At 54.2% G+C, this 13488-nt stretch overlaps 1 protein-coding gene across 4 annotated transcripts in view; it reads right to left on the reverse strand.

Annotated features, from left to right (window-relative positions):
• The window catches only part of NOL4L (nucleolar protein 4 like), a 136223-nt gene extending 124557 nt beyond the window's left edge, over positions 1-11666 (reverse strand). For all 4 annotated transcript variants that reach the window (XM_028735618.2, XM_028735617.2, XM_028735616.2 and 1 more), the window contains exon 1: positions 10472-11666. In XM_028735618.2, coding sequence (XP_028591451.2) covers positions 10472-10831 — 360 coding nt within the window. In that variant the 5' untranslated portion in view covers positions 10832-11666. The remainder of the gene's footprint in view (positions 1-10471) is intronic.
• Between the last annotated feature and the right edge of the window lie 1822 nt (positions 11667-13488).

Here is a 13488-nt window from a genome sequence, read left to right on the forward strand (position 1 = left end):
AGCCAGCATAAATCCATACAAACGTAAGAAAACCTTGCTGGATCTAATGCTCTTTTAAAGCCATCTAGGTTGGTGGCCATTACTGTGGCGGGGAGTTCCACAGTTTAACAAAGCACTGCGTGGAGGACTTTATTTTAATCTGTCCCCAATCTTCCAACATTCAAAGGCGTCTCTCCGTTCAGCCTTCCTGCAACCTGGTACCCTCCTGAGTTCCCAGTTCTTATCAGTCCTAGCCAGTGTGGCCATTAAGCAACCTGGAGAGCACTCGGTTGGGAAAGGCTGGCTTCCATGAGGACTAAGAACTTGATATCTCTCAAAAACGAGGAAAGTTCTTAGGACGCCAAACCCTACAGGACAACTACAAGAGCGCAGAAGACAGAGAGTCAGTCTAGGGAGGTCACAAGATGAAAATAAATCTTGGTCAATTAATATTATCTTAACAAATTGGATTGATTGGATCTACATATATTTGCATATGAATAATACACTGGCTCCGGAAGAAACAAGCATTCTTTCCTTTGTTCCTTAGCAGATGCACGCACATGTCAGGGGAGGAACTATTGCTCAATGGGAGAACATCTGCCTGGCATGTAGAAGGTCTCAGGTTTAACCTTGGCATCCTCCACCTGTGCTGGCTGGAGCTGCTGGCAGTTGTAGTGCAAAATTTGGAGGGCACCAGGTTGGCAAAAGCTGGGCGAGATGGACAACGCTCGTCTGGCATCTCTCAGGCAGCTTCCAAGGCTTCGTAGCAGAAAAGGTAGTCTCCTGGGTGAGAGCACCAGGGTGGTTGCCGCCCATGGATTTCAAGTACTCGCATTGTAAGCAATTATAATTGCTTCTAAGTAGCCTGTTCCATTGATTTTTGGAGCAATTAATCCACGAAATCCGCCTTTGCCAACCTGGTGTTGCCCCCAGGTGTTCTGAAGTGCATCTCCCATCCGCTCCAGACAGCACAGCCGTTTGTGACCTCGTTGCAGAAATTGCAGGGGGTTGGACTACAGGACCTTTGGGGGCACCTTACGACTCTACGATTCCATGAAAAGGGTAATACAGTTGTGATGCTTTTTGATGGGGCCGGCGAGAGCAGCGCAAGTAGAGGCATGGCTTCGGAAAACAGCAGCACAGCCACAAGACTCAATGGAAATGTAAAAAAGAAGGAACCTTTTATCACATGTGGTGGACGTGCCCCAAGGTAAAATACTTCGGGGAAAGGATTTATAATGAATTGAAAAAAGTGAATTGAAAAACACATTTATTAAAAAAACCAGAAGCCTTTTTACTTGGCATAGTGGGGGGTGAAATCCCCAAAAAGGATGTTACTTTTTTTCTGTATGCCACAACAGCTGCGAGAATATTGCTAGCAAAGAATGGGAAGAAACAAGATTTACCAACTATCAAAGAATGGCAGATGAAGATGATGGACTATATGGAACTTGCCAAACTGACCGGAAGGCTCCAAGACCAGAGAGAAGAGATGGTGGAAGAAGACTGGAAGAAGTTAAGGAATATTTGAAAAAAATATGTTAATATTTAAATCTTAGAATAGCTTTGGAAGTGGATGTAGGCGGTAGGGTTAGAAGTAGAAGATAGTGTATTTTATGTGATAAAATGTGAAGTTTTTTATGGTTAAAGTAAGTGTGAAGAAAGAAAAGATGGTTAGAAATTATTATATATGTAAACTGCTAAAGATGAAGTAAAATGAAAATCAGATAGGTGAGACTTGGGGAAGCCCGATTAACAATGTTTAGAAAAATAAGGATATGACAAGAATTTGTTTGTATTGTTTGTCTTTTCTGTTTGTGCTTTTTATTTGTGTTATAAAATGAATAAAAATTTTTTTGGAAAAAAAGACTCAAAATAACATCCTCTTCCATCCCCTGAACCTCAATCTGTGCTTTGGCTTAATGTGGACTGGAATATCGTATTCCACCCCAGCAGATCCTTGTCAATGGGCTGGATTTCTCCTTGGGCCTTCAGCTTCTACTCCTTTTTTTTTTTTTAATGATATTTTATTAGATTTTAAGAATCACAACAAACAAAAATAAGAAAGAAAAAACATAACACATACATATAAAATACAAAAAATACAAATATTTAACTTAGAAAAAGAAAAAAAGAAAGAAAAAGGGAAAAAAACATTGAAAAAACACACAAAAATCCCTCTTTTTAATTCCACATTCTTTGATTCACTTATTTTCCTGACTTCCTCACATCTCCCTTTTTTGTATCCCTTTTAAAAATTAGTTCAGCAAATTCATATCCAATTAGTTTATCTATTATCAATCCAATCTTATTTTTTATCTTGTTGCTAGAACCCCTTCAATTCATTTCAATGTCATTAACATTCAAAACTACTCCTGTTGCTGAAAAGAGGCGTGCAGCTTATCTTTTTTTAAAAGTCCAGTTTATAGGGCAGGTGGGAGAGGATTCCAGCTCCCTGAGCACCCCACCTTGCCTCAGCAAACACCCCACTGCAAAGTAACCATCGATAGGGTTCGGCATGGCAATAGGAGCCTGAGAACCTACAAGGCATGGTAGACTGCCTCTGGTGCTGGAGGCTCTCTAAGGATGTAGGTAAAGGTAAAGGGACCCCGGACCATTAGGTCCAGTCGTGGCCGACTCTGGGGTTGTGGCACTCATCTCGCTTTATTGGCCGAGGGAGCCGGCGTACAGCTTCAGGGTCATGTGGCCAGCATGACTAAGCCACTTCTGGCGAACCAGAGCAGTGCACGGAAATGCCATTTACCTTCCCGCCGGAGTGGTACCTATTGATCTACTTGCACTTTGATGTGCTTTTGAACTGCTAGGTTGGCAGGAGCAGGGACCGAGCAACGGGACCGTCGCGGGGATTCGAACTGCTGACCTTCTGATCAGCAAGTCCTGGGCTCTGTGGTTTAACCCACAGCGCCAAGGATGTAACCTGAGCCTAAGAACCTGCAAAGGGAAGTAGACTGCCTCTGGCGCTGGAGGTTCCACCAGGACACCATATGACCCTGCTGGACCAGGCCGCTACCCTGTCCTCTCAGCACCCACCATGGGAAAGCAGCAAGCAGCACTTAAGCCCCCAGAAGAACAGAAGGAGGACCTCCCAGATTTTGCCAGATAGACTGCCTCTGTGCCTGGAGGCACAGACTGTGCGTAATTTAGGGATTCTTGCAGCTCCCCACTGACTTACTGTCTCCCCTTCTCCAGCCCCCAAAATGGATCTTCAGAATCATTGAGCTGGAAGGGACCTCGAGGGTCATCTAGTCCAACCCCTGCAATGCAGGAATCTCAACTAAAGCATCGATGGCAGGTGACCATCCGTCAGCTGTCACTGAACCCAAGAAGAGCCCGCTGGATCAGGCCGGCGGCCCATCCAGCCCCGCATCCCTGTTCTCTCTCTCTCTCTATATATATATATATATAATTGATTTTTATTGAGTTTTCCATAATTATCACAATCGCATTTGTTACATACAACAATAACCTTAAATATTGCACCGACTTCCTTCCCTCCCTCTTTCTGACTTCCAAACATCTTTACTAAATTCTTAGCGTCTCTGGAACCGACGCGACGAACTGTTTCGAAAGGACTGGAGCAAATTTATATTTTATATGAAAGAAAATTGTAAACATTTGAAAACGTCTGTAGGTTTGAGCTGAAATGTTTTGCCTAGGACCCTTGTACCTACGGGACCGCCTCTCCCGGTATGCATTTTAATGCATTTTAATGTTGTCTTTTAATCTTGTTTTTTAAGTTGTATTTCAGTCAACTTGTTTTTATTATTGGTTGTTAGCCACCCTGAGCCCGGTCTTGGCTAGGGAGGGTGGGGTATAAATAATAATAATAATTATTATTATTAAAGTGAATATAAGGACTTGATTTACACATAAAGAGGCGTAATGTTAATAGGAAGTCGGAAGCCAGCATCCCTGTTCTCGCAGTGTCCAACCTCATGCCTATTGTGGGAAACTCCCAAGCAGGATTCGAACACAAGACCCCTGTCTCCCTCCCTCTTCTTTTCCAGCAACGGGCATACAGAAGCATTGATGACTCCACCTGTGACGAGAGGGCATAGCCACCCTGGCGAGTATCCAGCAATAGCCCTGAGCCTCCGTGGCGTCCACAGAGAGCTCTGGAGGCAGGAAAACCAGAGCCAGCAACAAACAGCAGGGACTCTCAAGCCCTGAAGTCCACGAAGCCCGTCGTAAATCAAGGCCCATCTCGCAGCGCAGCTTTGACTCACCCTGAGAGTCTGTGCCGCAGCCGGCCAGAGATGCGAATCTCTCCCGCTGGGCTGGCCTGGGTTCTGTAACCATGACAAGACGAAGACGAGACCCGACCGGCTGAAATACAGCATTGATCTGGCCAAACAGCACGGAGAACCCCATTAACAAAAAAACCTAGGTGTGGCGCAGTGTCAAACTACGACCCAGGAGACCAGGGTTCAAACTCACTGGGTGACCTCGGCTGCTGGTCACCGCTTCCGAGCCTAGCCTACCTCTCAGGGTTGTTGTGGGGGTTAAATGAGAACCACCTCCATTGCCTGGGAGAAAAAGGCGCTAGATAGATGTAACACCAACAACAATAAATACAATTTTATTTATATCCCACCCTCTCCAGTCGAAGCCAGGCTCAGAGCGGCTAACAACAGTAAATCAGGCATAGGCAAACTCCGGCCCTCCAGATGTTTGGGACTACAATTCCCATCATCCCCAGCTAACAGGACCTGCAGTCACGGATGATGGGAATTGTAGTCCCCAAACATCTGGAGGGCCGGAGTTTGCCTATGCCTGCAATAAATCATAGACTCAAAGAACTCTAAAGCAGGCAGGCACCCCAAAGGTCATTGCAGGAACCCCAACAGAAGATTAAATGGAAGGACAGGGGGCCGAAAGGGAAGGCGGCCTTTTGCCACACAGCCAATGCCAAGCCCTGGCTGGGAGGGGCTGGCGCGTTTGCCGGACGGCCCAGAGGCTTCCCGTGGACCTCTCTGCGCCAGTTACCAAGCCCACACCCTCTCTGGGGGGCTGGGGGGGGAGAGGGGAGAGCAAAGCCTCCAGCAGCCCAGGCCAGGCCTTTGTCTGGTGCTCTCACACGAGAAAGACCTTCGCCTGGAAAACTGACATGCAGGGAGTTTTCCAGTGCCAGACGCAGGCCTGGCCGCCTGTCCCACCCCGGCTCTCCAAAAGCAGCACGGCACCATCTGGTGCCTCCGTCCCTCTGCCAGGAGGGGGGGGGGGCGGGAACAGCAGACAGCCAACAGCAGCGTCCCAATCCACCTGAAGCCGATTAGGGCTCAGGGAGGAGGGCAAGGGGAAAGTTAGGCCCAGCGAGCCCAGGACAATCTCCTCTGCCCAGCCGAGAGGGAGGCTTGGCAGGAACCGAGGACGCGCAGACGCTCTCTCTGCCCGCAAGCAAGGCCAGAGCTGTCATGAGGAGGCGAGATCTTATCCCTGCCTCCGGGATCCCTTGCACATTCTTCCGCTCCTCTGCTATCTCTTTGGACTTCAGATTTCTCCCCCTGGCAACCTGCAGACACTGAGCAGGACCTCGCAGAGGGTCTCCTCCCTGCTCAGCGGACCCGCCTGGATTCCCAAACCCTTTGTCTGCAAAAGCCAAGGACGTTTTGGGGAATAGAGTGCCTCTCCTCCAAACACACACACAACCTGCAGTGGCAACAGTGGGAATGTGCCCCCCCCCCACTTCCAAATAGCGCCTAGGGTGGAGCAGGGGGTGGGAAGGAGAGGAACTGGCTGGGAAGCATTTGCCCTACTAATTGGCAGAGCTAATTGCCCCAGTTAGAAGTATCTCGGCAGCAGCGGGTTTTTTGCCCTGGCTAGCTGGCGGGGCCTCCTCTCCTCTCCCCTCCGCCCCTCACTCCCTGCCGCCCCCCCCCCCCAGTGAGCAAAAGGCAAATGCAACGGCTGGAGCAACAGGTCACCGAGCGGGGCGCCCCACGGCAACCACCCAGCAAGGTCACTGCACATTTTTGGCAGAGGAGGATGGGACAGGATGTAAGGAGACGCTGCTGACCGAGGAATGCTGCCGCCGCCCCCCTCCCCAGCCAGGGAGAAAGAGGCAGACGTCTTAGTCAGAAACCCAAGCCTAGGAAGAGAAGCGCAATATTGAATATACTGCAAAGGAAAGGCGTTTGCCTGCCTGCGTTTCCCTCCCAGTTCCAGCCCCAGGTGGAAAAGCGGAGGCGAGAGGCGTTGCAAAAACAACAGCACCCACAAGCCACGGGGAGGGTGGCCCTTTTAAGGGGAGAAAAAAAGGAAGGAAGGAATAGTAACGGAATTACGTAAGACCATAAGAGGAGCATGCAATATCAGGGCAAAGGGGTCCTGTCTAGCCCAGCCTACGGTTCCCACCGTCGCCAACCACAAAGAAAATAATCCACAAGAAGGTTCGGGGACAAAAGCAACTCTGCCCTCTTGCAGTTTCCACCAGCTGGTATTCAGAGGGCAGGGCAGTGCCATCGATGGCCCTCTGCTCCACGCATTTCTCTAATGTTGGCTTTGTCAATCTACAGTACCTCCTCTCAAAACACGGACACGCAAAAGGTGTTATCATAAAGGATAAACGCACTTCCTCCCAGGACAGTCTCATGCAGGTCCCATGAAGTCCACGCAGGGAAATGGCCAGAGGGTTGGGAGGGCAGAAGACAGCCTCTGGAACGCTTCGTGCTTTGGGGGACGGGGCCCAGAGGTGGGGGGCAGTTTAGGGGGCATTAAAGGTGCTGGAGTTGGAGGGGGGCAGATCCGGCCCTTAGGCCACAACCCACTGGGACATCCTCCTATGCAAGCCTCCTCTGGAATAAACAGTGACTATGCCAGGAACCCTACTTTTCATCTCTTTGGGGTTGTGCAGGAGAATGCAGGAACTATGCCCCCCCCCCCCAGTGTTTAAGAGGGAGGAACGGTGTTAGAAACTCAGGTATATAAGCTAATCGCCAAATGGCACCTTTAAGCCTAGGCTACGGTGGCCACAACAGAACATCTAGGCACTATTTCCCCCTTTGCAATGAACATTATTATTATTATTAATTATTATTATTATTATTATTATTATGCATTTCAGTTCTACACCACTTTACAGCTTAAAGAATAAAAATCTCAAAGCGGTTCACAACACATTAGCACATAAAATAAAACAACCCAGAATAAAATAAATTCAAGCTTCAAGGAGAATATTTCCGTTCCTTCTCTAAGTGACAGTTTGCTTTCCCCATATTTATTTACCTACTTAATTCACAGAGCTGCCCTATAGCAGACGTACTCCGGGAAGCCAGTGGGGTACAGTGTGAGGTCTGTGGGCACAGGGTAGTATACAAATGTAATAAAATAAAGAAGTGGTTCAAGTGTTGGACTAGGACCTGGGAGATAAGAGTTCAAATCCGCATTTAAGCTATGAAGCTCACTGGGTGACCTTGGGTCGTAGCCTCTTAACCTACCTCGCAAGGTTGTTGTAGGGGTTAACTGAGGGGGTGAACCATGTACTTCTTGGAGAAAAAGGTGGACTATAATTGCAATACATAACCTCTTCTGCTTTGCCTGTTGCAGAAAGCTGTACAGCCCAGCCAAATGGGGAGTTCATCTGCCAACCATCCAGAGACTTCCCCATGGTAGCAACTGGACCCGTGCCAGTTGCCAAAAGTGCCTGGCTAATTTCTAACACTGGGGAGGAAGATGGGGGGGAGGGCGCTCCCTGACTTTCCCTACTCATGCCCTGGTCTGTCCCAGGACAGTCCCATCAGGCAAGAGATGGCACTTCCTCTGCGCATGCAAACTATTTTATAATTGCATGCAAAAAAATGGCTACAGGTCCACTGACTAAGGTAAAGGCTAAGCCAAAAGCAAACACACAAATATTGGGAGAGGGGGAGTTGGGAGCCATGTGGCCAGCAGAAAAACTGGTCAGGTGGGTTTGAGGCAGATGGCAGAGGGGCTGGAGCCATTTTGGGCTCCCTTCTTCCCCAGCAGACATCAGTTCCGCTGCCGGCAGGTGCTGCGATCTCTGGGGACTGAACTGGGGCTTGTTGGGTCCCTCCCCTGAATCTCACGAGGCCAAGGTGTGGCTTGTTGATTTGGAGAAGCCATGGGGTGTGCAGTGGGTCCCGCAGGAAAGGGAAGCAAGTGTTGGGCCCAGAGGCTCACCACACACACACACACACACACACACAAAAACACAGAGGATTTCCCTGGCTTCTGCTAGTCACTGTGCAAGGCAGACTCTGAGGAGGCCCAGGGTGTCCCAAACCACACAGCGAATGGTTAAGGGTGTGTGTGTGAGAGAGAGAGAACTCACATGCGTGCGCAACACAAAAGCTCTGGGGAAGGAGGCAGCCCAGGGCCCGTGGGGCGCCCCCAAACAAGCACATCATTTGAGAAAAGCAGGATGCACAAACCAGAAAGGAGAAGCAGGGTTTCTGGTACTTTCAGTGGGTGTTTGCAACATTCGAGTCAGAATACCTCTCCAAATTTAGCTCCGGCACTAAAATCCACTAAAAACTGCTCTCTGCGTAAAGGGGGGCAAGGGGAAAGAGAATGGCCGTCCTCCTCCCCCCATAACCAGGGAGGCCAGATGGGAGGCAAGCCGTGCCCCATTTCACACAGATGGGCTGCCCTCATGGCATCCTCCCCCCCAGCCTGGAAAAGAAAAACCCCTCCTGTGCCCTCCTGATGGCAGCAGCAAGCCTGCGAGGAGCAGCGCTGGAGAAGGAAGGAGGGGAAAATATTAAATAAATAAGTAATCCCTCCTCCTCCTCTGCTAGACACTTTTCTTCCCCGTGGAGAATATTCTCCCTGCCAGCCCTTGAGCTCAGCAGCAGCAGCAGCAGAGCTAAGCTGGTGCCTCCTTGCTTGGGGAGGGGAGGGGGGGCAGGCGCGCACACAGAAGTGCACTTTTCCAGCAAGGCCACCTCCGAGCAATTGTCTGCCAGGCGCCCAATCTCCTGGGCAGATGGTGCAAGGGACGGGCTGGCTCGCCGGGGCGGGGTGGGGTGGGGGGAGAGAGACGCGAGCTGGAGAGAGAGAGAGAGAGCTGGGGGGGGGAGCGAGAGAGAGAGAGAGCCCCCCCCTCTATTTCCCAGCGTGCCCAAGCCCACCCTGGCACAGCCAGCTGAGCAGAGGGAGGGAGGATGGAGGGATGGATGGATGGATGGATGCGGACGGGCCGGGGGCGGCCCAGGGAGGGGACGGGCGCCCATGTCCAAATGCACGAGGCGGCTCCTGGCTGCCCCGCCCCGTCCGCGCACCCCGGCGGAAAGTTTAAATTGGGGGGTGCGCTTTGGAGGGTGGGGGTGGAGAAAGCGCCCCGGCCTTCGCCAAGGGAACAATGCGGGCTCTGGGCGGGAGCGGCAGGGGGCCGGCTGGGCTGGCTGGCTGCGCCTTCCCGGGCCAGCAGCCTGCTGGGACGGAGGCGAGGCCGAGGGGGTGTGCGGAGGCCGGGCGGGCGGCGTCCTGGGCCCGCCGGACAGGCGCGGAACAATGAGGGCGCCTCGGCGGGACAGGCGGCAAGCGGCGGAGACCCCCGAGCGCAGCCGGCGCCGCGCAACGCAACCTGCCCGGCGCAGCCCCGGCCGCCCCCTCCCCTCGGGGGGCAAAGGGGTAGGGGAGGGGAAGGCTCCCCCCTCTCCTCCTCCTCCTCCCCGGGACAAGGCAGTCGAGGGGGAGCAGGTGGAGGGGCGCCCGGCCGGGAGGGGAAGGCGCTGGCTGGGGGTCCCTTCTCCATCGCGCTCTCGCGCGCGCGCCTGCCCGGGGGAGGGGGCGATTTGGCCCCCAATCCGTTGGCACGAGGAAGGCGGTGGAGGTGGGAGGGGGGGGTTGAAGCTGCAGCTGGCTGGGCCGGGAGGGGCGCGGGGAGCGAGGCTGCCCCGCGCAAAGGCGACCCCGCTCCCCGCCCCGCTCCGGCGCCTGCTGAGCTCGAGGAAGTGGGACATTTGGAGGAGGCGGGAGGGGGTGGGAGGAGGAGGCGGGGCACCTCCCCCTCCCCAGCGTCTCCGCTCTCCCCCCCCCCCAAAAAATGACCTCCCGGGGCGGGGAGGGAGGGAGAGAGAGAGGGGGGGGGGAGGTCTTGGCAGCAGGGACTGTCCCGACCCCGTGGAGAAAAGCGCTGGAGATGCGAGAGCGCAGCCATGCCGCCGCCGCCCCCACTTTGCTCCCACCCCCAAATGACCTCCTGCTGTGCCAAGGGAGAGGGGAGGGCAGCGGGAGGGGGCGCGGCTGGAGGCGCGGGCATCTGTCTGGCTCCGGCGCGCCCTCCTGGCCATGCGGCACGGGACGGGGTGCGACGGGACGGGACAGGACAGGGCAGGGGGGGGTGGCGGGATAGGCTGGGCCGGGGCACCAACACACCCTCTTTCCCACACACCCTCCGGGGCACTGCGGTGCCGACACCCCCCCCCCATGGCACCCACCCACCCACCCGGGGAAACACAGACACGGCACATGGACGGACGCACAGACAGGCTGGGGGCGCACTAACCGTTCCCGTCTTCACCGGCACATAGACCACCACTTGACCCATCTTCGCCGCCGCGGCCGGCGGCTCCCGAGCGCCGTTGCCCAGGCGGAAGCCCTTGGAGCGCACCCAGAACTGGAACTTGCCTTTCTCTCCGCCGCCGCCTCCGCCGCCCGCGCCGGCTCCCCCCTGCAGCACCTCGGCGATGCGCTGGTACTTGCTCCGGGTCACCGTCTTGGTCTTGGCCGAGTCGCCGTAGGTGCGCAGGCACCAGTCCCGGAACTGCCGGCCCAGCTCGCTGTCCCCGGGGCGGCTGCCGCCTCCGCCGCCGCTGGCCGAGCGCAGCAGGAGCGGCGGCGGCGGCGGCTGGGTCGGCTTCGGCATCGCGGCGGCGGCGGAGCAGCCCCTGTCCCGGGCGGAGAGCGCGAGCGAGCGCCGAGCGCGGCGCCCTGCCTGGCGTGGCGTGGCCAAGGCGAGCGCGGAAGGAGGAGCCCCGAGGGCGGGCGGGCGAGGCCGGCGACGCGGCGGGCAGGCAGGCAGGCAGGCGGGACGGACGGGGGCGGCCGGGACAGCGGCGGCGCTGGCAAGGCACCGGCGAGCTGGGGCGGCAGCAGGCGCTGGTGTGGCGCGGGCACCAGCTCGCCTGGCAGGCGGCGTCGGTGTCGGCGGGGCTGGGTCTGGGTCTGGCCGCTCCTTCCTCCTTTGCCCCCGCCCGCTGGCTCCTCCGCCCCCTCGCCGCGGGATCCCACCTGTTAGAGCCGCCGCCTCGGCTCGTCCTCGCCCGGGGCGCCGCGCGCAACGACGGGCTGCCGCCCCCGGCGCTGCTGCTGCTGCTGCTTCTGGCCGGCGAGGGACGGGGCGGGGCGCGCCGGCGGGCCAAGGACGCGATGCGGAGCCGGGGCAAGGACGGCGCGGCTGGCCGGCGACGAGGCGGCCGGGGAAGGAGGCAGGCGGGCGGCGAGGGAGGGAGGGAGGGGCGCCCCGGGGGCAGCCAGGCGGCCACAGGGGGCGCTCGGGGCCTGGCGAGCCGGGAGGAGGGCGCCCGGGAGAGAGCCGGACACGCTGCCAAGCGGGCCCGCCCGGGCGCGCAGCTGGGCGGCGGGGAGGCGGACCCGGACGAGGCCGGCAGACGCCGCCCCGAGGGCGCTGCTGGCTCGCAGGCAGGTGCGCCGCTTTCCCGGCCGAGGTTAGAGACCTGCAGCGGCTTCGCGCTGACCTCATTTGCGACCGGCGAAGCGCAGCCGGTGCCGACGAGCATGTGCAGAATGCCCTGGCCGCTGACTCGGGGGCCGGGGGCGTGGCGTCGCCCCAGCACGTGGGGAAGGAGAAAAGAGGGGTGTCTGAGCATGTGCAGAGTGTTCCCGGGGAGAGAGGGAAAGGGTTAGGGGCCCACTTCTCAACGCGTGGCGGATTAAAAGACACAGTGCCCTTGAATTTGTGCACAACGCCGCTCACCATTGATTTTGGGATTGTGAATACGGTACTTTGGTTGCGGTGCGATCCTGTGCATAATTACCAGGGAGCAAGCCCGGTTGAAAAGCATATGGTTTTTTTCATCATCACCTTGTCAGTGGCTCTCTGGTTTGATTTTTTGAATTTCCACGCCACTTTTCATTCAGATGAGGCTCAGAGCGGCTTACAAACAATAAATAGCAATAACAGAACATACATGATTTTTTGATTCTAAATACAGCATAAATATTACAAAGCAACTAACAAATCAATAAAACAATTACAATATATAAAAAACCATTAACAAAACATCAATAAAAAATAAGCTAAACGTCACAATTACAGCAAAACTCATATGATTAACAATGCAGCAAACATTAATAACGTTAACATTAATAAAACAACATTAATAACATTAACAAAATGTTAAAGTAATTACTTTAATTACTTTAAAGTAATTAAAGTATAAAGCTAAGTGTTGTTAAGTTCATACACACCCTCTGTGCATGTGCAGAGTACATTTTCCTAACTAGTGAGTTTGGAATTGGAGGGTTGGGGAAACAGAGCAAGGACATAAAGGGTTGTGAGGTGCTTTACTGCTCACTTCTATTATTATTATTATTATTATTATTATTATTATTATTATTAAATTAATAAAATGTGTATAACCCCAACAGCCAGTGTGGTGTGGTGGTTAAGAGCGGTGGACTCGTAATCTGGGGAACCGGGTTCGCGTCTCCGCTCCTCCCCATGCAGCTGCTGGGTGACCTTGGGCCAGTCACACTTCTCTGAAGTCTCTCAGCCCCACTCACCTCACAGAGTGTTTGTTGTGGGGGAGGAAGGGAAAGGAGATTGTTAGCCGCTTTGAGACTTCTTCGGGTAGTGATAAAGCGGGATAGCAAATCCAAACTCTTCTTCTTCTTCCTATACCTGCAGATCTCAAGGCTATTCTCAATACTTCTGGAACACAACAGCTGTGACCCACTGGAGGAGCTAAGGCTTTCGGTCTGCAGCCCCTCCCTTCCTCCCAGATAATAATGGCCACTGCTAAATGGTTTAGTAAACTGGCCAAAGGCCTTTCCTCCACCCACCTCTTCTCCATTCAACTTCCCTTTCCAAGCAGGCAGACAGATTCATCACTGTCCTGTGGCCAGCCCTGCAGTAGGAAATTGCCTGGAGGCCAGGCCAGGCTCCGAGAGAGTATTCTGGGCCCCAAGGCAAACCAGGCCCCCCCATACCCAGCCCCACTAGGCAAATGATGGAGATATGGACTGCCCTTCAAAAAGCACCACTCCCTCTGCTCTACGACTCCCATCCAGCGGGTTTCCCCACTTCTCCTACACCTCCCTTTCAACTTTCCCTGGCTGTAGCGGGCTCTTTTCAAAGTTTGCAATCCTATACACACGCCTTTGAAAAACAATAGGGAAGACATGTACAGGATTGCACTGCTCAAGTGCAAATCCTCTCCCCCCAGGTCTAGAAATTTAAAGAGGACCCCCACCCCCTCTTAAAACCAGTCCTCTTAAAATGAGTTTCATTTCCCCTTAAAAATCCAACAGATGTGTAAGCGATGGAAGTCAATCAATGAA

Source organism: Podarcis muralis, chromosome 5 (genome assembly GCF_964188315.1).
Source record: "Podarcis muralis chromosome 5, rPodMur119.hap1.1, whole genome shotgun sequence".
Lineage (NCBI taxonomy): Eukaryota > Metazoa > Chordata > Lepidosauria > Squamata > Lacertidae > Podarcis > Podarcis muralis.